Raw genomic sequence first — 23,109 nt, forward strand, 5'->3', positions numbered from 1 at the left:
GGTTCGTTTCGTTTTTGTTCACCTAGCAAACAATGTTTGTTGGTAGCTTACACTAGCTAGCCGTTTGAAGTTGTTAGCTTGCCATGTGCTAGTATGCTAACGACGAGCTAGCTGCGAAAGCTTCATTTTGTACTATTCAACGCACTTTTAGCCCACACAAAAAGTCAATTCTTTGTCTTTAATGGATGAATTTACAGCTGTACAAAATGGTATTTTACAATATTCATAGAACAAATAACCCCGAGCACTGCCACTTTAAATCAAACGTCTGAAAACGCTTAACTTGCAGCGTTACAGTATACATTTTACCACCATGGCACGTCCCTTTGTTAAATAAGGTTATTTAAAAATATACATTTGACAGCATACATACACACAAGTGACACCTGCTGCATCGACAAATCATTAAAGTGCATCTTTTTTTTGTTTGTTGAAGAATTACTGCCAAATAACAGAAGAGCAGGGAAAAGTCATGCTGTTTTGAACAGGATGTAAAATATGGTGATGGCATAGGAGCCTTTGTGTTGTTTGTTTTAACTCTCAAGAAGGATGTATGGATGATGGTCATGCACTTGTGTTTGGGGGCTGTTTGCATGGCGCAGAAGTCAATATTGAATGCTCTAAACAGGTGTGTCTGCTGCACCTTTTTGCATGAAGAACAATTCAAGGTTACATTTACATGTGCTTGGATACAGCATCTCTGGTGACAAATCAAACATGTCGGCCTTATAATTTTACAAATGTGAATCAATAAATCATCTACTTTGTAACTTTGAATTAACCTGATAATATTTATTTACAAAGTGCTGTGTTGAGAATACCAGGCTGTGTTGTACTTAAGCTTTTAAACAAAACATCTATGTGGAAACAGCTAGCCACAGAACATTTGACAACTGATTTTAAAATATATTATTTTATATAACAAAAGATTCTTTTCATAATATGTGAAGACTTCAATTATTTTTGCGAAGAGGCAGGCTGCAAGCTGAAATAAAGAACACATGTTCGTGTTTGGAGCCTCATGTCCATGGTTCAAAAACAAATGTATCAGCCTCTTTCCGAATGATGTATGTTTCAGGACGACATACATTATTCAAATTTGGCTCCTAATGCCATTTGATTTATTGGAAAGGGGGGAAACAATACCATGTACACAACAGCAGTGATCACATTATTTTTCACTGCAGCGACCAATGCACTCTTAATATCAATTTTTTTGACAAGACAGGAGTGTAGTGTGTAGTCGGATGGTATTAATGGCTATAAGAAATAACTTCATCTTGTTGAGTCCTCCTTTCAATATACAAACTAGAAAACTACCCGGCATGCCCTTTAGGCATCTTTTACTATATCTTCCAAAGGCTGATCGTCATCACCGGACACATCTCTATTGCACATGTCCATCTTCATCTTTGCCCCATCGATTGTTCGGTCCTGGATAAAGGATGTGTGTTTGCATTTTCTCTGGAGAGTGAGAAGCTGACACAGGGCTTTGTTATGTAATCTGAGGAGAGAAAGGAGACAAGAACTGGTCATGTAATTGTTGCGCACAGTCATCCCCTCTTGAAATGACCAACAAGCTCACCTTGTGTATGTGAGGAGGCATTTCATCCTCTGAGCTCTCCTCTGGTACTGGCTCATGCTGTCGTGTTGCTGCTTGACCCTCCTCTTCCCAGCCTCCCATGGGCACACGGGCTGATCTTACTACTTTGCCCCCCGCACCAAAGGAGTCTAAAAACAACCCCAAAAAAAGCCTCATTTTCTCTGCACTGTACAGCTGGAAAAAGTGGAGTTAAGTTTCCATTCTAAAACACACAGCCTGAAACACAAAGAGGCGTCCCATGTTTTGGTACCTGTGGGTCCACTGTGGCGTCGTTGGCTGCTGCGCTGTGATGATGCCCCCTCCTGACCCATGGTTGTACTGCTGTTGGCAGACACTGACGTAGGAATGGCACTGGGACTTGCAACTGCAGCGGGGAAAGTGTGTGAGCGTGGAAAATTTCTGGACTGAGGGTTGGGTTCGCTCCTCACTTCATCTGGGACGCTGTCGCTGCTCTCATCACTCTCCTGCCTGTGCCAGGTGTGACGGGAAAGCTCGCCGCGGGACTGCTGCTTGTGTAGCTACAAGGATTAAAATAGAAATGAAGTAGAGTGGCGAGGTTGGATCCATTGTCAGACTTTCAGATGACTTGTCTTTTCTTCTGGGAACAATTACCTCATGCATGTAAAGAGCATGGATGCTCATCTCAGTGGAGGCGTACTCTGACAGGATCAAACTGGTGAGCTGACCTTCCCATGCACTGCTGCCTGAGCTCACTGTCCGGGCATCCGTCCTGCAGAAAGAGAAAAGTGGAGCAAAAAAAGGACATGAAGAGAAGGTGAAATAGTGTAAATTGGAAAATGTAGGGAGTGGAAATAATGGGTGTAATCAGGGTTTTAAACCATTAGTTCAAGCTCTTGAAAATATGTCGATACTGTTGAGTTACACAGGAGCTCATTTAGATTTAGATACAACAACAAAAAATCTAATCTAAGTTGAGGCATCACATGTTCTTACCCTGAACCTGCCATTGCTTTGCTCATGGTCGAAGTGTGAGCAGTGGCCCTGTGAGCTGAACTCAAACTGCCCCTCAGGTGGAGACTGCTGCTGATTGGAGAGAGGGAACGCAAGGCAGACGCTCCATCGCTTAAGCCGGCCGCTGCATGATTTGTCAAAGAGCTGTCCCTGCCAAAATGTACCGATGTCCCCGTGGAGGAGCCCGCCAAGAGGTTTGCAATGAGGCTCTTTGGCTTTAAGAGAGAGAGAGAGAGGGACAGGGCAAGAAAAAGATGGTGTTCACGTGCGATGGTGACTGCTGTGAAACTTGAATAAAAACATTTTGTTTATAAATGTACCTCTGACTCAGACAGGGAGAGCGGATGCGTGTCTGAAGGAGCCCCCGTGGCTTCTCTGTGGACTCGTTCTTTTAGCTGGCTGATGAAATGCGTTGTCTCCTGAGGAGGCTGCCACTGAGGGTTTGTGATCGCAAAGTGCATCAGAGATAACTCCGTCTTTCCATCCTCGGCCTGTTGGTAGATCGACGCCTCCGTCTTTCCCTCCGACATCCACTACAGAGCGTCAACCGAAACCAGTTATCTCATACATATCACACAGTCTTTAAGAAATCAGCTTATGTAAGGATTCTGGAGTCTGTTTGCTCTGTGTTTTGTCTGTGTGCGTCTCTCACCGCAGGGTGCCCGTGCTGCCTGATGTCCATTTGGGCAAAGGAGCAAGTGTCTCCTACTCCGACCACTTCCACTGTGAAGTTCCTGAAGAAATCAATGATCTCAAGGGACTTCCTCCTCAGACAGAAGATCAAGATGATGGGAGTGATGACTGGACTCAGCAGCTCCTCAAGAATAAACACCTGGAGGGAAACAGAGGGGAAAAGGCTAGCGGTACGGCTTCACTGGTTCCGACAACTGATAGCGTCTCAACACTTTCTAATGTTTCCTCTGGAGAGCTGGAGAGGCAGTCGCGGACTGCATTATGGGGTCTTAGCGGTGTGCTCGCCGGTATAGAATTGTTTATCGTCTTATTCTATATAAATGAGTCCAGCAACCTGCCAGACTTGCTACACATTTATCCAATCAGGTGCAATCATTGAGGCTACTTCACCTATTGCGTAACCTACAGCAAAAAGGAGGGAAAACTAAATAAAAACATATGCAAACCGACATAAAACAGGTATAAGCCCATCAAACTTGTTTGAGTTGGGTGCTCTGGCGTGATCCCTCGCGTCCTCGCACTGAAGCAGTGGAGCCGTACGGTAACGCTTGTACAGCCTTACTCTGCTGTTTAACACAGTCGGGTTGTACAAGCGCACAAAGGTTTGCTGAAACTCGGATTTGTAAGTTGGAATGAGTTGTTCATTATTAAAATCTTGAGGAACATTTGAGACTCTTAAGATTAAAGATTCATATTCCCACCAGCTGGGAGAATCTGCGAGTGGGGGGAACTTTTGAGGTTACGAGAAGCATCTTCCCAGCATGGTGTAAATTTTTTTTTTTTAAAAGTCTCTTTTTCAGCAGATCTGCTTTTGAAGAAGCAGCAGAAATGTGTGCTATTACTGCTCTCATTGAGATATAAATACAAATAACATCCTGAGGGTAAAGCTCTGCCTTAAAGAAAGAAAGGTAAACATGTGCCTGGATACTTGACTTGTCAAAGTAAATGAAGCAGATGTGCAGCAATGATGGGTAACCACAAACCAGCATTACAATCGTGATGCCAGTTGTTTGATTAAGTCAAGGATTTTTTTTGTCTGACAGCTTAAAACGTCGAGCATTAAAAAGGCCCTTATAACTCAGCATAATGACAACTTCATTTCATCAATGAGGTTGAGTCTTGATATTCCCGGTGTCAGAGGGTCCACACTCACTGCTTTGTACTGGAAGAGCTGCGAGAACTGGTCACGCGTCTCATATCTGTGTGCATTGCCCTGCCAGTGGTCGGGCATGTAGTGGATGTGAGCAAGAATAACACGCAGCAGCTGCTCAGGACAGAACACCATATGCTTATCAGGAATGAATGATCTGTAAAGAGAGAGAGAGAGACAAGGGGGAAAGGTTCGACTTATTTGAGGACATGTGATTGACACTGTAGCTTTAAGTCCATAGAAGTCCATCTGTTGGAGATGGTTTCTCTAAGCAAATTATAATTTAAATCCCACCATATTAAATATCAATCTAGAACTTGAATTTTTCTACACATTCAGTTTGTGGGAATTTTATCAAATACTTAAATCTCTGAGGTCAGAAATTCACAGTTGCTGGTCTGATACTTGTAAGCTAAGTCAAATTTCCCACTGGACAACTCAGAGCAATTTGAGTAGCTGGAGTTAAATTCCAACATGGCTGCTCCATGCATCAACAGTCACGTTTACGCTGTAACCAATGTGTGTATGCATTGTGTAACAGAATTCTGAACATATTTATTTCGACTGACAGTAGATCGATGAAATGCTAACACTTATCGTTTACCTGCAGACTGTGATACACACTCCAAGGAGTGTGATTGATGAGAGCACATGTTCCACTGCGAGAACGTCCTCATCGTAGATGGTCAGAGCGATGAGGACAGCCAGAAGTGACCCGGCAAAAAAGGCGACATTTTTGGCAACGACTGTCAGCAGCGGTGACAGAAAACAGTTCATGTACTTGGATGCAGCCTAAAAGACGTAGACAAAAAAAAAGGATGAGCCTACAGACACCAGCGTAAGGTCAGACATTTTTAGAGAAACAGAAACTATCTGCAGGAGATAATCTGACCTTGTAGCCTTTGCTGAGGCGTGACATGAGCTCATGGTCCAACTCGTTGAAGTGACGCAGGTAACATCGACCGTACAGAGACCAGCATCTCGCTCCCAGTGAACCGGGCTCTCGCTTGATCACCTTAACCACACACAACAAACTACTGTCTTGGGCACTATATCAGGAAGAAGATTTGTGTATGCACAAGTGAACCACTTACCTCTGTGTAACTAAAGAAGGCGTAGAGAATCTGCCACACCAGAATGACCGGACACAGCAGCAGATTGGCGATCCCAATCCACAGAATACGGGATGCTAGCCTGTCTGCCAGCTCTAACCTGTTACCTCCCCGCTTGTACTCTGGCTTCAGACTCCACTCGTTCTCAAACAGAGAGCCTAGAGCAATGAAACAGCCAGAGAAGGTAGAGTTAAGAGGCCTGTGTGACTGTAAACCTAGGCAACAGGCAAATACATGCAAATAGATCGATTCACCTTTGTTAGACTACAGTACAGTTAAAACGCATATTGTACATATCTTTAAATAAAACATGGACACACCTGGACCCCAGAAGAAAATTAGTTCAAAGTTGTATTTAAGACCCCGGGTGTAGAAAACACAGTCACCAAGTACGGGGGGTCGAAATCGCACAGGAAGGAGTGACTTGTTCACCATGGCAACCTAGAGGAGTACAGGAAGAAAGCTTCTGGTTTCCTGTCTCACAGTGTCAAATGTTTCTATACTTTTGTCAGACACAAAGAAGCGTTTTTATTTTTCCACAAGTGGACGCACCATGTAGTTTTTAAAGCGGAGAATGCGGTGGTAAATGTCCAGCTCTGTCAGTTCTTTCTTATGGATGCAGATCTGGTGTTCCTTCTGAATCTCCACTATCCTGGCCTGAACCTCCTGCCATGTCGCATAGGGGAGCTCTGACTAAAAGGGGAAAAGAACGTGAAAGTAATTGGATACAAGTCATGACAATGAATCTTACCGTTTGTATATAATGCTAGCAGTCTCACCATGGTCATTTTGAGTGCATTGATGTAGAAGGATCTGATCTCCCAGTAGCAGCAAATGTTGTAGATGAATTTGACCATGCGATGGAGCCAAAACACCCCGGAGATTATCAGCACAAAGATCACAAATGCGTTGTCGCGGATACTGCAATGGGAAAAAAAAAACATGAGTCGCTATAACTGAAACATGTAGCTAACACAACTATTCAAGGTGTTACACAGTTAATAACACAGACATTATTGTAAAGAAGAGGAACAGAATGCGAAAAAAAAAGGAGCATGAACATGGTGGAAGGTATTTGGGGTTACACTCTCTCACCGTAAGGATCTCTGACCGACATGACACAGATTTATTGAGAGAAAGACTCAATTAACAGACAATAAGTAAGTAATTATTTACTAGGCAAACTATTGTAGAAGGTTGGCCTGGGTGTTTAAGTGTCTAAAAATCTATATCTTTACAACACTATTTAAATAATCATTCAGTGAGCCAAATATTTAAGCAAAGGTAGAGCAGTAGCTTCAATGTTAAAAAAAACACGGCCAAGTATTCAGTGACACACTCACCGTGCACTGCACACATCCACTGGGAGAAAGGCGTCCGGCAGGGTGACTTTAGAGGAATCAGTGTGATTTACAAACTTGTTGGCAAAAAGTATGTCATAGTCCACACAGTTGGCCAGGAACACTGTGAAGCCAACCACAAACAGCAACTGGCTGCATGGATACAAAGGGAAGGGAACATTCAGAGAACGAACAGTGGATGTCAAGGTCTGTGTGTGTCATACACGAGCTGATGGGTAGGATACATACACGAGCTCGAAGATCTCTCCCAGCAGCATGCAGGTGAATCCATTCTTCTGGTGCAGATTATACACGTAATGGATGTTAAGGAACAGAGCAGATATATCTGAAGTGACAAGTCCTACTCTTGTGTCCTTTTGGAGAGGCCAAATCCATTTGACAGGAAAACTCACAACACATCACATCAAATGATGTCAAAGGATATTCTCTGGAAAAACAGGTCCAGGTTCTCTATGTGATGCCACTGGGCTGCAAAAAGATTGAATGCAAGATAGTCCTGATTATTAGTGTGAAAGAGGAGGGGTTTGTGTTTGTGTGTTCATGATTTGTTTGTGCAATGTCATACATTTAGCTCCTTCAGGCACGTGCATCAGCATGTTCGCCTCTCCTGGGGGAGAGTCGCTGTAGGACGCCTCCAGGCGTTGGTACTCTGTGTCAAAGTGAGCCATGATGACAGCAGCTTCAGTCTCACCAAGTAACTGAGCCCAATGCTACAGACTAGAGAACAAGGAGAGATGATGAGTGTTACCATCAGAAGAGAGCAAACAAAAAAAAAAGACATCATATCCTGGTTAATCATCAACTCTTTGAAACTATTACAAACTCAGAAATGTATACAACGTGTTCACAGTTAAGTTATGAACATTATAACAGGGGTTCCCAACATTACTGCACAAGAGACTATCCACTGTCCCAATATATTTATATATTATATAAATTATTGTTAAAAAAAAAAAAAAAAAGGCTAGCAGCATCAAGTCATCTTCATACTAACTACAAGACTGTAGACAGAGCAGACACATGGATGTCTCTGTGGTGTATTTATTTATAGGGAGCAACATACACCTACATTGTGTTGTGTGCAAACGTATACCTGCATATCACTATATACCGGTATTAATCCCTAGTTTTAAGACTGTAGTTATATCTTAAATTCAAATAGGCCTACTTTTTCGCAGTGAAGTATTTTCACTAAAGAAATAAATAATACACACTTTTAAATTATTTAAAATGATTGAATGCACCTCACGACCCCCTCATAAGGGTCCTCTTGACCCCCACATTTTTACCTTCAAACACTGCTTTTTGGTTTCCACTGTAGGTGTGAAGACGTACTTTACATCCTAACACAGAAGTGACCAAACTAAACAGGTAAACCTTTAAACTGTTTTAGACACATGGAAGTCTTACCTCCATCGCAGTGCAGCACGTCTGATAAAGCTCTGATGTTGACTCATATCCCAGGCTAAAAATAGGAAGAAGAATATCCAATAAAAGTCGTTTTATTTTGGACAACAACAAACTGCTGCAAAGGCTGCTTTATGCCATGTTTATATATTCCTGTAGGACATCACAAAGCCTCCACAAAACGACCTAAAAGCAGCTTGTTAAATGTTTCCTAGCTTAAGCTGTTTGAAATTAATTAGCAGCTTCATGTCACGGTAAGAAGCTAGCACAGGAGGACTGATTCAGGTGTTGTTATTGTCGTGATTTGACAGCACAGGCCTTTCTCCCTCGCTTTAAAAATAATGTCACACTTCAAATCATGGCGCATAGAGTCCTTACCGTTATGTAGTCGATCCTCCGCCCGGACTCTGCCTGATAATGTTCAACGATTTTGTCATCTAAATCGGTTTTACATTCGTTTTCTTCTGTATTCCTGTCTGTCTCAATTCGTACACAAGCCAGTTTCATTTTCGCTAGCAGTGTGGCGTCTGTCATAGCTGAGGGGGAAAGGAAGAACTGTCCAATCAGAAAACAGAAGTTCCAGAACGGTATGAACAAACGGCCAATCAAATGAGTTCAGAGGCGGGCTCGAGGGAATGTTGGGTGTGTGTGGGTCTGTCAGTGACACGCCCTGTATGAGACGCTCTGGTTAGTCCAGTTCAGTTATTATAATGTCTTTACTGCCATCCCTTGGTTGTTTTTGGTCTCTCTCTCTCTCTCTCTCTCTCTCTCTCTCTCTCTCTCTCTCTCTCTCTATATATATATATATATATATATATATATGGTTTTTGGTAGCACTATGCCAGAGGTAGTCATATGATGCTTTTAGATTTAGATTTTACATGTTATTTTTAAAAACTTACCTGAAAAGTATATTTGATATTTACAGTCTATTAATAGACATGTATTTTTTTTTTTTTTATTTCAAGAGGAAAGAAACTCGTTTTGATTTAATTCCAAGAGCCTCCTGGCCAAGATAGGGAACAGCACAACTTGTAGAGTTTCACACAAACAAAGAGCAGCCACACATACATATACAAACGTCCTGCAAAGACACAAATAATAAAATTTAACAGCTAATGGTGATCAAAATAGACCCATAAACACAAGATCGAGAACATCTACAACCAGAAGTACTGTGTCCGCCTCTAAGTCCTTTAACATCCTCTTAAAATCTTTCAATGAGAGCAGCTTGTTAACTTTCAGCTCTTTTTTGACATTTGTCCCAATTAAAGGTTATTTAGAGATACACTTCTCACACACATCATCCCAAATTGCACACATGTGCCAACAGGACCTGTGGACATGCATCTATGGAGAGATATCAGAGTGGGGCTGCTATACAATACTATGCATGGAGCACACCTAAGTGGGTGGTTGCTCAGTGCCTTGCTCAAGGGACCTCCCACAGTGCTCGGGAAGTGCCCTGCACCTCTCCAGCTGCCGGCCCAACTTCCATTTTATTGTCATTGATATGTGGACCAGTTCTCAACCTAAGTCCCTACAGTCTGAGCTGCTGCCGCCCCACAATGTGATGTAATGTACCAGAGACCCAGGAGAAGGAGATAAATCACAGATCTCCTGATTAATCTATTTTCAATTAACTGCTAGGATGACCTATGGAGTATACATTAGTGCACAGAGCCCAGCTGAAAAATGTTAACGCGTGAAGGTACTCTATACAATTCAACCTATATGGGCAATTAAAAAAGTTAGTGAAAAAAAGTTTCTGTGAGGCCTATACCAGATCAATAATTAAATCCCTCATCCCTAATTTCCTCTGCAGGTCATGCCAGGCACAATATGTCTGGATAAAATAAAAGTAGTTACAGGAGCCGCCAAAGCTGAGCTCACCTTCTGTCGCCTTCTGCTGTGATGAATATTCATATATGATTGTAAAGCTGCTAGAGTGACAGCTGGGCTTTTGTTCACTGTCTCACTCGTTAGTTACACTGTTAAGTGTGTGTGTGTGTGTGTGTGTGTGTGTGTGAAGTCAGATGTCATACCTTTGTGAACTGCCCTTGCTGATAATGATTTCATTTACTGATCTCCAGAGACACACAAATTAATTGGAGAGTATCAGTTTGCATACTGACACCTGCAAATAGACGCACACACACACACACACACACGCGCACACACAGTTTGTATGGCATTTTTTTAACCTTTCAAACTCCCCACATTCTGACTGCTTTAAAATTAAGCATGATGTATATTTGCCACTCCTCTGCTTTTTTGCAGGATACAACATTTTCTATTTCTGATTCTGGGTTGTTGTATGCAGATGGTTTAAATATAGAGGTTTTTGTTAAAGGGCAGGGATGTCTTAAGTCAGGGGGTAGTCTGTGTAATCCAGTTATTAAAGTGATCTGGGTAATATAATCTGCTTTGATGAGGATTAGGATTCATTCAATCTAATCCCGCAGAAAAAGTCTGTCACAGTGCAGTTTAGTGGCTGAAAAACACATAACAGTTACTACGTTACAAGTGCACAAAGAAATGTATAATGTAGTTGAAAAAAGAAATACTTTTAAAATAAAAACTAAAGTAACCTAGTGTTAACAGAATACATAAAATAAATGTTTTAAAGGTGGCATGGAGTAGAAGCTAATTTCTCTGTCAAATATTTGTTTAAATAAATGATTTTTAAAAGTATTCTAAATTCCTTGTTGCCACAAACATTGAGAGTTCCTACATCTTGTGTTTTTGTATGATAATCATGAACATTGTCAGTGAGTTACTGTGCATATCTCTGTTAGTCTGCTCATGCTGCATGTTATAGCTGGCTTATTAAATTACCCCGCTGTCTGTTGGGAATTACGGGGTTGCATTGACAGCTAATTTAGTCCAAAGGCGTGTTGTCATGCTGCCATATAACCCATGGGTGGTGCTGGGATTACGTGGGTGGGGGGGGCAGGGTGTGGCAGGCATGGGGTAGCTAGGAAGGGGGCAGGGAAAGGGGGCTCGAAATGAAGTCATCTCTCTGGAGAAACTTCATTAGTTAAAGCTCCTTCCTGGGCCCCGCCTCCCACCGCAAGCCCCCACACAGCAGGTATGAAATCTACACACACACACACACACACACACACACACACACACACACACACACACACACACACACAATCAGTTGAATGAAACATGGGACAACATTTAAATCATTGGTTGTCTTCCTCTCCCTGCTGTTAACCCTGAGGTGTTCTTTGAACTGCTTTAATTGTCCCACATTCATCAGCACTTATCCAATGTTACATAGATTTCTGTTTTCAATGTTTCATGTTGAGAGATTAAAAAAAGTTATCATAAGGACTCAAAGATGAGGGCAAAAAGAAAATCTTAGGATATGTTGTATTGACACAATAAGCCAGAGATATGTTGGCATGAATATACAAATATAGAACCAGACTAATCCATTATTATTACCTTACGAGTCAAAATACCTGCTATAAAATTGAAGATGAAGGTTTAGAATCAGTCCTGTACATGAATAAAATGAATGGTATGATGTGGAGAAGAGGAGAGGAATAGAAGAAAGGTCAAACGTTAAGTCATAATTTGCTGACATAGCAATATACAGAATGTGTATTTTTAAAAAAAGGTCCCCAGCTGTCTCTGGATAAGAGCAATAATACCCTCCATGGTCTACTGACTGTAATTACAATTTCAACATTTTACAAGAAGCCTGTTTAAAACGTCTCTTACTGAATGACCACTTACTGTATATTCTCAGAAATATGATTTCATTATGAATCCAGATCTGCAAACTGCGTGTTGCATGAGTCACACAGATCGGATGACATCATACATGTCACTCATGGGGTCTGTGGTGTGTGTGTGTGTGTGTGGGGGGGGGGGGGGGGGGGGGGGCATTATGAATGCATGAATCAGTTCTATTTGTCCTCAGGGAATGATCTCTGACACCAGACTGGATTGTCCCTCAGAAGCATTGTATCAGCCCAGTGCCTTTCCCATGTGTTTGTATACCAAAGAGGCCATTTTTGTCCATAACAATGACAAGAAACCAAAAAGAATTAGTATCACTTAAATCATTAGCTGTTGCATCATTGGCAATATTGAATTGACTCACAGTTTCTTTGTCTCTTTTTCCATTTGCTCTCTCAAGACCCGTCTGTCTCTGGTGTAAATGTGTTGTCATGAATTATTGTTGTGCATCAAGAAGCAGACCTCTGCAGACTGAAAGAGCAATGGTCAATATCAGCAGTGTAGCTGATAATCAATACAGAAGTAAAGTAAGGAGATGGTGCTGATGGTGGCCTGATGTTTGATAAAAATGTATGCGATCCTTCCTTAAACATGACTGAGCAGAATTTGAGTGTTTGCCCTCAGCAGCCACAAGATTAATACTGAGTTATTCAGAGAAAGTTTTAGACTCAATAACCGTGGCTGCTCAATTTGACATTTAATCAGAAGCTGTACTTGTTTGAGTCTCTTTGCAAACCAAATTGAGTTTAAATTTGTCTTGTATAATGCAAGAGGAGGTGCTTTGCTGATGAATTGCACATTGTATAGAACACGGCATGCTAAAATATATTTGTTGTAAGAATGAAAAAAAGGAAATAGATAGATTTGCTCTTCTCCAACATTTTTTCAAGGCTGCATTTTTAAATGTGTTGTAAATGATAACTAACAATGCACCTTTGTCTTACTTCTACCATTACAAATAAAGTCAAAAGAGACCTTGTTTAGGACCATACTTTTTTCCCTCAGGCCTTAATCTGGATTGTCCCATTTTAACAGCTAACCAGCACACACTGAGGCTGACAATCAATCAGGGCATTTCACACTGAGTTTCCCCTACACCTCTTTGACTCAGCGTGTCCTCTCAGACAGCAATAAACAGATGAGTCTGCAGAGAGAGAGAGGATAGGAGGGTCAGAGGAAAGGGCCGACTGAAAGACAGAGACAGCAATAAATAAAAATTTGTGGACACACTTGCGCTCGTTAAACTGATTGGCTGTGACATTGCCAGTCATGTCTAATAACGCGCAACATATGACCAGTGTGCACATCAGTAAACACATGCATGTGTTAAACTGTGTGCTAGTTGTTTAAATGAGTGTTAAAGCATAAATATTCACACACAGGAGTCTGTGTGCGAGGAGTCAGCTCCATGGATGGTTGGGCTCGAATACAAGATCTTCAGTAATCTGTCTGTGTTATCTCCGGAGGACCTATTGATGATCTGTCCAACACACACTTCTCACTGATTTACACCGGACACACCCACTCACACACACCCACACTCACCAACACACACTCACACACACTTTCATTGCAATTGTTAGAAGAGAAGGAGATTTCAAGGAGAAAGAGAGAGGCGAGGCGCTGAGGTCAGATGAGTAAGCAGAGTTCTGCTCCTGACTCGCCAGGAACAAAATCTATCCCACAATTCACCACTGAGGGTCACTCTGTTCTGGTGTTGTCATGGTAATGAGAATGTAATATCATAGACTTTGTAACACCTGTGGGTTTCAATGCATGTGTGAGTTCCCTTACATATGTGCTTGTACGATGAGTTGTCTGTGAATGGAGTTTAGACGTGTGTAATCACAAAGCGAGAGAAACAATTAACAACTCTAATCAGTGTGAATGAGTTATGAACTGTTTGTAGTCTTTGCTGTTGGAGTTTCAGGTTCACTGCAGGTTCTCTCTGCCCTCCAAGGCTACATCATATTACAGATTATAATCTCAGGTCGCATTTCCTTCACGTTTGTGTGTGCGCGTACATTAGTTGTGTGTGTACCCCTTTGGAAAGACACGGACTTTGAACAAAAAAAAATAGGGGCCCTGTTTTGGGGACTAGCTTTTGATCTGTCTCCATGAAGATGGAGGGCACTGATAAATAATACTTCCACACATGCTCACTGCCCCCCCCCCCATACCTCCAGGGGGAACAGACTGAGCTTCACAATACTACACCCCACAGAGGCCTCAGCCTGCTGGGGTCCTGATGGCTGCACCTGGCTCCCACAGCTTGCTTTTCTTAAAGGGAGAATGAAACCACAATCATCGTTCACATCACATTAATCAGCTGTCTTTACGTTTCTGCTTAAATGGGTCTCTTTGGGGATATGTGTTGTTATTCTTAATTTTGAGGTTGTTTTCCTCCATTGTGTTTGCTGTGGTCGGTGTGTTGGGCGGTATTATTTTTCACCCTACAGGGGATCTGACTTACCCACCAAACACCTCAGTGAGGGGTTAACTCTTTATGAAAGACCATAAACCTCACCTCCTCTTGTCACCTTTCTCCTGGCAAGAACTTTTATACAGAGGAAAATGAAGAAACGTCTTTCTTCATGGTTTATGTAGATATTTCCTTCAGAAAATCTGTAAAACAATGCATTACTCTATCCACTCACAAAGAGTCTTACACATTGATCACTTTAATCTCTAACTTCTGATTATGCACATTTAGGTTCAAGTGTAAAAAAAGAATTAGATAGGATAAGTTTATGGATTTTTAATTAGTAACATAACGGCAACTGTTGGACAATGTTTTGTTTTTCTTTTGGAGTCAACGTTTTTAAATAAACAAAAGATGACAAAATCCCACCTGCATCTGCAAGTGACAAACAACAATAGGCTATAGTCTCACTTTTGACACAAAACTGGGACCTTGAGCTAACTGGGGAAGAGATGTTTCTTTGCCCCATGTGTGCACGTGTGTGTGTGTGTGTGTGTGTGTGTGTGTGAGAGAGAGAGAGAGAGAGAGAGAGAGAGAGAGAGAGAGAGAGAGAGAGAGAGAGAGAGAGAGAGAGAGAGCAAGTACTGTAGGTGTGTTTTGCATTGGAGGAGACTGTGTGAGGTGGGCAGCACCGAGCTCATGTTGCCCCCGTACTGGTCCCCCCCCCCCTCTCTCTCTCAACCCCACACACCATACTCTCAGACTCACACACACACATACACACAAACACACACACATACACACACACACGTAAATTCACACAAACACACTTCCACTCGACCACTGAAACGACGCAGGGCTGAGAAACCAGTGCGCTTCAATTAACGCTCCTCCGACGGATCCCTGGTGTGGACATATTTCATTTTTTTTCCCGCATGTGGCCGTTGGTGCAGAGCGCGAGGACGCCACTGAGGTGTGTTTGAGCCATAATCGAGGATGAAGGCAATCGCTCGGTGAATGGGAAACACCGACATACAGGCACCACTACCATTCCCAGCTCCTGACGAACACGCTCACGCCTCTGTCGGCGAGATTTACGCCGAAGCCGGTGTCTGCGCTCTGCGGGGCCGGGCGCGCGACGTCTGGAAGGAGTAGGGAGGATGGAGGCGTTTTTTGCAGAGGTAACGAGAATATGTGTCACTGTTATCGTGCTTAACATAAATGACAGATCTAAGCGTCAGCGGCATGATAAAGCCTGCCTTTTCACCGCTCACGGCCTTTGGTGCATGATGCTTTTACGCTTTTTTTCGCATGATTTACATCGGGTTTGGTTACGGCAGGTGTTGCTTTGCTTTCGTCGACTGAAACCGTTCCTCTCACACTAACCCACCAGGAAAAAGGCCGTATCTTTTAACTGCATGTCTGTATTGATTAGAAATCAACCCAACACCTTAGTTGTATGGTCCCCGAAGCATCATGGGCCAGGCCTAGGGCTTCTTGGTGAATTAAATCTGAGCAGAGCCGCAGATAAATTGGCCAAACGAGAGTTGACACACATCCATGCTGGCTCTCGGATTAAAGCCAATCTGTTAACGGAGGGATGACCGTGTTGGCCTGCAGCAGCCATACCACACCGTGCTGCCTTTGAAAGACCCTTTCTGTGCCTTAAAAGTGCACTGTGTATGAGATGGAGATGGGATGGGAGAGGATGGGTTTTGGTTAAGGGCTGCAGGAACTGAGGAGGGGGAGGAAGGAGGGGGGAGGAGGATGATGATGGTGTGTCTGGATAGAAAAGGTTAAACAGGTGGGAGATCAATGGTTAACAATTGGTATGAAATTGAATAGCTAAATAAAAGGTTTTTCACTCCTCATTCCTGCACTGCCTGATGGGAAAAAGCTTGTCATTCTCCCTTAGCATTCTGGGATGTATTTGACACATCTGCAAGCCTTGTGTTAGTCTTCCATTCAGATCCATAATGATTTTTCCAAGCCTTCACTTTCATTCACATCACTTACTTTTATATTTATTTTATTTGATTTCTTTACGCTCCTCATTGTGGACAATCACTTAAGACAAAACACCTTTCCCTCCCCCCATTTTAATTTATGCTTTGGTCCACTCAACACACACACACACACACACACACACACACACACACGCACACACTTATCTTCCCAATCGCATGAAACACTCTTTTCCTCAGACTGTGATGCCAATATCCGTCCTCTCCAAGCTACTTATGCTCCCCCCTCTTAAGTTAATCTGATATGGGTTTAAATGCCTCTCACTGGCAGTGATGTCATGCCATGTGTGTGTGTGTGAGTAGCTGTGTTGGTTTATATGTGGGTAGAGATGTAGTAGCCTTAGCATTGGATCCCCGTTGCTAGTGATCCGTTGAATCATTGCAAAAGTGTGTCAATGCCAAAATAAAAAGGTGAGAGAGGGTATGACAGTTTTAGAGGATCCTGTAGCAACAGCTAAGTGAAGCAACCCCGTCCCCTGCTCCATTTCCCAACAGTCCGTCTGAAATATATTGATCATAGCATTGATTCACACCGACCACCACAGCACCATCCCGCACGGCGCAGAACAGGAAAGCCTATACTGTATATGAGACACGAAAAATGGAGTCACTTATTGAGTTATGATGTTCAGGCCTGCAGTCCTGCATGTGTATCTGATACTCAGAGACATGACTTCATGCATTGGGGGCGCTGACATGTCAATCCTTTTGGGAGGTGTCTGTCCAACATCCACTTAGTTTCATCCCTCGGCTCTGCTATCTTCATCGCTCCATATCAGTCTATTTTATATGACTGAGTTCCTCTGCTTATTCCTAAAACCATAGAGTGAACAGCTGACCTCTTTCCCTCAACCCGGGTAGAAAAAAACACGACAGCTCGCAGATGAAGCCGAGCATGAAATGTCAGGTGGCAGTAGACTACTGTAAGATCCTCTAATATTCTAACAGGACATTACTTGTATCATAAAATGGTTGTTTTAGTGAATAACAAAGAAATACACGTATTTAACGTGGCCCTGAGAAACCTGTGTGGACATAAAAGAATTGCAAACAAGTCGTTTGAATGTAATCCTCTGAGCGTTGTAATGATGTGAAATATTCAGTACGCTAGCTGAAGCATGCTAAGTAGGCTACAGCTAACTGCTCGCTAATGATATTTGCAGTTATCACTTTCCCTGCCATTGACGAGATTTTCCATCATTAAGAATGAAACAAGCGTAGAAGACGACCTTCAAGAGAGGATATCAAGTTTACTTGGAGTTAACACGCTCCTTAAACTACACATTAGCTCTCTATATATAAAATAGAACTGCACAAAAATGCCCACGAAGAGGGAATCTAAGGTGTATTTACCTAAACAGGAGCTGCATTCAGTCCTTGAAATTGCAAACCATTTTGAGTCCTGATGATAGCAGTTGCACATTATAATTTGTGTCGAACTAACATTGGAGGTTTGCATTATGGTACCCTGTGCTCCAATCACCTGCATTTCTGTACATGTGTTTATGTCAAAGTATGATGTATGACTTTTGGAGCCCAGGCTGACATGTTGTGTTTGTGTTTAGCTGCACTGGATTACAGGTGCACTCAGCCACTATGAACAGACAGACAGGTGTGAATGGGATGTAACAGCTTTGACACCTTATCACAAGCCTACACTGTCACTATTTCTATATCATATCTGTCTATTTATACCCCCACTTTCTGTTTCTGTTTTTGCCCAGTCAGCCAGTCCTGTCCTCTCACTCTCATCTCCTCTGTTGTTAACCTCGATGGTACAGGGTGTAAATAATCATTTACTACTCTGCAATTTGTTGAGTGGCTACTGCACTAAGAATATATAGCAATGAAAGGTTGATTTTTCTTGCAAAAAGCTCTCTCAGCTTTCAAATATTAATCAGCTATAGAAGCATTCTGTACGTTTGCCTTCATATAAGCTGTCAAATAAACTCTTAAGGGAGTTTTTATGTTTGAACTCAAAATATGGACGTTTCAGGAACGAGTCTGTCCTTTCTTTCGCGACTTGAATTCTGACATTAAAGGCCTACATTTAGTCGAGGCTGTGTTAATAGAATTTGGTCCAAATTATGTGGGACTTTATATGAAGCGTGTTTTGTAGGAAGCTGGTTCAGTGGAGGAAAGAGAACAGTCACTGGAGATGTGTGACCTATATTCAGCAGCAATTCAACACATTTGTTCTGCTCAGGAGCTGCATAAACTCAGCTTCTCTCTCCCGCTCACTCTCTTACCCTCTCTCTCTCTTTCTCTCTCTCTCTCTCTCTCTCTCTCTCTCAGCCTCTCTTTCTCTCCCTCCCTGCGGCCATGCGCTCAGTGCGGTGCTTCTTCATCTCAGTCAACCAACCACTTTTGGCGTTGTTTCTCCGCCTCTCTCCCTCCTTCTTCTGGCCTTCTTCCAGCTCTTTCTTTTCTGTCTTTCTTTTATCTTCTGTCTTACTCTCATCCTTGTTCTGCTTGTGTAGGTGTGAGTCAAACCACATTTAAGCTGTTCTACAGTGTTTGGTTAAAACAAGATCATCCTCACTTCTGTTAAAAAAGGTTCTGATGGAACTGGGCAGTATGACCAAATATTTCTGACTTAAATGATCAAAATGGATTTTTGCAAACATGTAATCATGTGTTGTTTTTTTTCAAGTGTGTATGCCTTTTATTATTATTGTTATTTTGCTATGGCTTACTTCAGTTAAAGTATAATTTCCCGACATATTTGACTGGATTATGGTCTCTCTATTTAGACTTATGATATATAAATTGTACATATAGTCAACAATCTTAACAATGAATATTTCAAGACATTAGACAAGGTATTTGTTAAGAATTGCAGTACATTTAAAGTAAACTTGAATTAGCAAGGGGCTGATAATCTCATAAATTTGCATCCCTGAGGAAATGTTATTCTTTTTTTTCTGTTTATAAACAGAAAGTTAAATGAATTAAAACACATTACTTACATATTGTGTACAACAAAAAAGCAATTTGACAAATTTAACCCAAGAGTAAAGTTCAAAAATAAATATTACAACTAAGTTAAAGTACAAATTATAAAATGTAAAATTAAAAAATTAAAAAAACACTACAGAAATATCACCAAAATGATTCATCCGAACATGTCAAACTTGAACACAATTTCCCAGGATGCTTTGAGGGAAGAGAGTCTGTTTCCATGGTGCCCTGTTTCCACACTGTTGCCGTGGAGTCTTGTTGCCAGGGTTGCCTGTGGGGGTGGGGGCATGTGACTGTAGTTTAATCCAAGATGAGAGAGAATGTGATAATTAGCAGACTGCTCAAAACTGTCCTCTCAAAGAGGATTTGCACTGTAAAAACACACACGCATAATAACATAAGCGGCTGCTTCTATCTGCCGCCTTTAAGCCTATAGTTTGTTATTTAGCAGTATGTTCTGATCTTGTTTACTTTGTATTAATCATCTGTGTTTATTTTGGAGTTAAAATCAGGTTAAAAGGTCATCTCTCTAAAGCTCTGCATATTTCAGGCTGCTCAAGTCGAGCAGCCAAACACAGTGAAGTAAAAACACATGGTACTTCTGTCTTTACAGTAGCTCTGAAAGAAAATGCTCTGAACAGATGCTCTGTGTGTGTGTAGGTGTTGGGGTGTGTGTGTGCGTGCGTGTGTTTGTGTGTGTAGGTGTGTTTAAAATGTTGAAAGAAGCCATTTTGGAGTTGTTGGTTTAGGTCATGGTAAATTAGGATTTTACTGTCTTTTCGTCTTGCTCCTTTTTTAATTGTATTTGTTGTTTCCTGATTTACCCTTTCCTCCCCCAACTTTATTTCTTGTATTTGTGTGTTTTCCCAATGGACTGTATGAAACGTGGATGTTGTTTCAGTGATGTCACCCATTGGTTTCTGAAGAGACGTAAGAAAGCCAAGCAATGCCAGTCCCATGTTAAAATGCTGACTCAGCCTAACTTTCAATCTATCTAACAGCCAAAGAGGTGGAGCTGAGGCTGTGATCGCGAAGCGTCTTTAGATTACAAGAAAGGTGGACTCTAGAAAAAAATCAAGACAAAGAGGAAAAAAATGTGTCTGGTCCATGTCCACATAATTAATTTCTGACTTTTTCTTTTCCCCAGATGTTTTCTTTAATACCTACAGCATTACGTTTCCTCTGTAATCTCTTTCACTGACAGATGTGACTCATAGGAAAGGTGACATGGGCCCACAACCAGTCACCCACCCGCCCGCACACATAAACACATGTTGTTGTCATCCTCCCAGCCGCTATAATCTGCTGAAAGCCTCGCTGTCCTGATTGTATTATCACCTTTAATGGAATATTACTGACATAGTTTAGGTCTGTGACACAAGGCCGGGCTGCAGTAAAGGAGATGGATGAGAGAGAGAGCTTTCGGTCCATCACAGTAATGTTTTAAACACACACATAAACGTAAGGTAGCTTCTGCAACAACTGAGCTCACAGCTCCTCCTGAGGTCAGAGAAACCCTGACCCTGATCTTAAACTACTCGTTTTAAGTGTTCAACCTTATTTCACTGAAAATAGAAAAGAGGAAGTGTTGAACAGTGTAATTGGAAAACACTGATTGCTGCTACAAAGCTAGCTTTAGCTGCTGTAATACTTTAACATAGGACTGGACTTTCTGTGTTTGCTATTTATTGATGAATGGAACTTACTGATAAATCAGTAAGTGTTATTGTGTTTTCGAAAGTATAATTCCAACACTGTACAATTCCAACACCGGTATCAGAAGAAGAAATTCTGATAACGCTATTACTCCTGGAAGTTTTAAAGAGCAAGTAAGCAAAGCATATTTGGAAAAATTCTTGGAAATAATTGTATAACTATAGGCTCAATTTATTTCTATTGATGATGTGCATCCCTTTACGCTCGCTCGCGAATCTTACATCATTCAGTAAGATTAAGTGGGACGTATCTTGTGAACACAGCAAGTACAGCTGCACTAAAAGGAGCTAAATAACATAAATCACATCAATTCACTGCAGGACTGACAAGGACCACATTATCCAGAGGATCCTCCCTTCCTTGTCTGATTAACTCAGATAAGCACTCACAACCACAGCCACACCCACGTCCACTTGCCTTCAAGACAGCCATCACTTCCTGGAGATCAGACGCTCTGCAGGTGGATAGCTGAGGTTGATACTATTAGACGTAACTGTAGTTAATTAGTCTGCTGATGCAGCGAGACAGACACATACACACAGTCAAAGTCTTCCCCTAATGCCCCCCTGACCTTTAGACCCCAGAGATCCCACTGTGCCCTCCCACCTCAATGCTGCTCTTTACTTTTCCTCCATTAGCTGCAGATGGGTCAGCTGTTTCTCTCATCATTTATTCATTTGTGTCTCTCTTCATCATTCTGTGTATTGCTCAGCCTCCTCTACTCGTAGCCTCTGGTCCCATGTAGTAGTTCTTCACTGTTTCCTACTATAACCAACACTTTAATCCTCTTTTCTTCTGTTTGTGATGTCATACACGTCTCCTCTGATCTCTGATGAGCCAGGTTTTCGAATTGCCATAAACCTATGAGTCACATCTCTCATTCTCGTCATTCATTTACGTCCACCTCCATTTTCCTTACTACTCTCTCCCTCCGTTACTATTTCTACCTTTGACGTTAGCTAACATGGCCAACAATAGCTTCCAAAGATAGATGGATGGATGGATGGACTTCATTGATCCCAAGCTGGGAAATTGTGGCATCACCACCTGTCAGTCCACTGCTTTGGCTGACACGTAATATCTCAACAAACTATCAGATGGTTTCATTGGAAATGTTGCTGTGACATTTGCAACATCCAACATCCATCTTTAACTATTCCTCTTGTATTTGCCATTTCCAATTAAATATGTCAGTATTGTACAAGTAGAAGAAAATATAACAACTTTAAAGCAAGACAATTGAAGACACACGTTGTATGTCAAACCCAAGACGTTTATACTGTACGCACAGCAGGACACATTTAAGATTTCTAAGAGCAGGACAAAAAACACGAGACATAGTTGAATACACATTGATGTTTAAAATCACAAAACAGTCACTGCATCGCGTCTCGACTCAGACAAGCTGTTGTATACACCCCTCTGTACTGATGGTATGTTGTTGTTGATGCATTAGTGACTTTCTAATGTGCAGTTAGAAGTTCACGAAGTGTAAGATGATTTTCATGTCTGGGTCGGTGGTCAGTGTCTTCGTCTCTCAGAGGGAGGGGGGAAGGCGGTCACAAGAGTCTGTCTTCAGGGTGACGATGCCTCAATCAAATGGCACGGGCGTCCATGTGATCGCCCATGCAGAAACAAGGCCTTTATCAGACACACACACCCACACGAACACGCACATGCACACACACAGCTGTTGAGGCATTTAGGCCGTATGCTCTGGGGATGCTGTCTCTCGCGAGTTCAATTATGATTATGAAAGATTAGGAGGTGTCAGGATTTTCTTAATAATTCTCCCAATTTTAGACGAGATTGACCTCCCTCTGCTTGGCTTAGCTTTGAACAGAGTTCTTCATACGTGGAGGAAGCTGAAATATTTTATTGATACACATTATTTACTTCTATGAATGATGAATCAAAATCATTGATCAC

At 41.9% G+C, this 23,109-nt stretch overlaps 2 protein-coding genes across 5 annotated transcripts in view; one reads left to right on the plus strand and one right to left on the minus strand.

The window, feature by feature from the left end:
- Nucleotides 1–159: 159 nt before the first annotated feature.
- atg9a (ATG9 autophagy related 9 homolog A) lies at nt 160–8,848 on the minus strand. Its single transcript, XM_079369175.1, has 20 exons — nt 8,677–8,848; nt 8,302–8,356; nt 7,457–7,608; nt 7,316–7,359; nt 7,120–7,184; nt 6,874–7,023; nt 6,310–6,451; nt 6,083–6,223; nt 5,851–5,971; nt 5,513–5,688; nt 5,311–5,433; nt 5,023–5,210; nt 4,422–4,575; nt 3,228–3,407; nt 2,896–3,108; nt 2,558–2,790; nt 2,216–2,333; nt 1,854–2,121; nt 1,586–1,731; nt 160–1,504 (listed from the first exon to the last, which is right to left on the minus strand). Exons 3-20 carry the CDS (start codon nt 7,557–7,559, stop codon nt 1,496–1,498), a joined length of 2,574 nt encoding a protein of 857 aa, XP_079225301.1. The 5' UTR covers nt 7,560–7,608; nt 8,302–8,356; nt 8,677–8,848; the 3' UTR covers nt 160–1,495.
- A 6,293-nt stretch (nt 8,849–15,141) lies between these two features.
- myo10l1 (myosin X, like 1) overlaps nt 15,142–23,109 on the plus strand; it is a 42,247-nt gene continuing 34,279 nt past the window's right edge. For all 4 annotated transcript variants that reach the window (XM_079369370.1, XM_079369371.1, XM_079369372.1 and 1 more), the window contains exon 1: nt 15,142–15,660. In XM_079369370.1, the coding sequence (XP_079225496.1) occupies nt 15,640–15,660 (21 nt within the window). In that variant the 5' untranslated portion in view covers nt 15,142–15,639. The remainder of the gene's footprint in view (nt 15,661–23,109) is intronic.

The sequence above is a fragment of the Symphodus melops genome (assembly GCF_947650265.1).
Source record: "Symphodus melops genome assembly, chromosome: 19".
Lineage (NCBI taxonomy): Eukaryota > Metazoa > Chordata > Actinopteri > Labriformes > Labridae > Symphodus > Symphodus melops.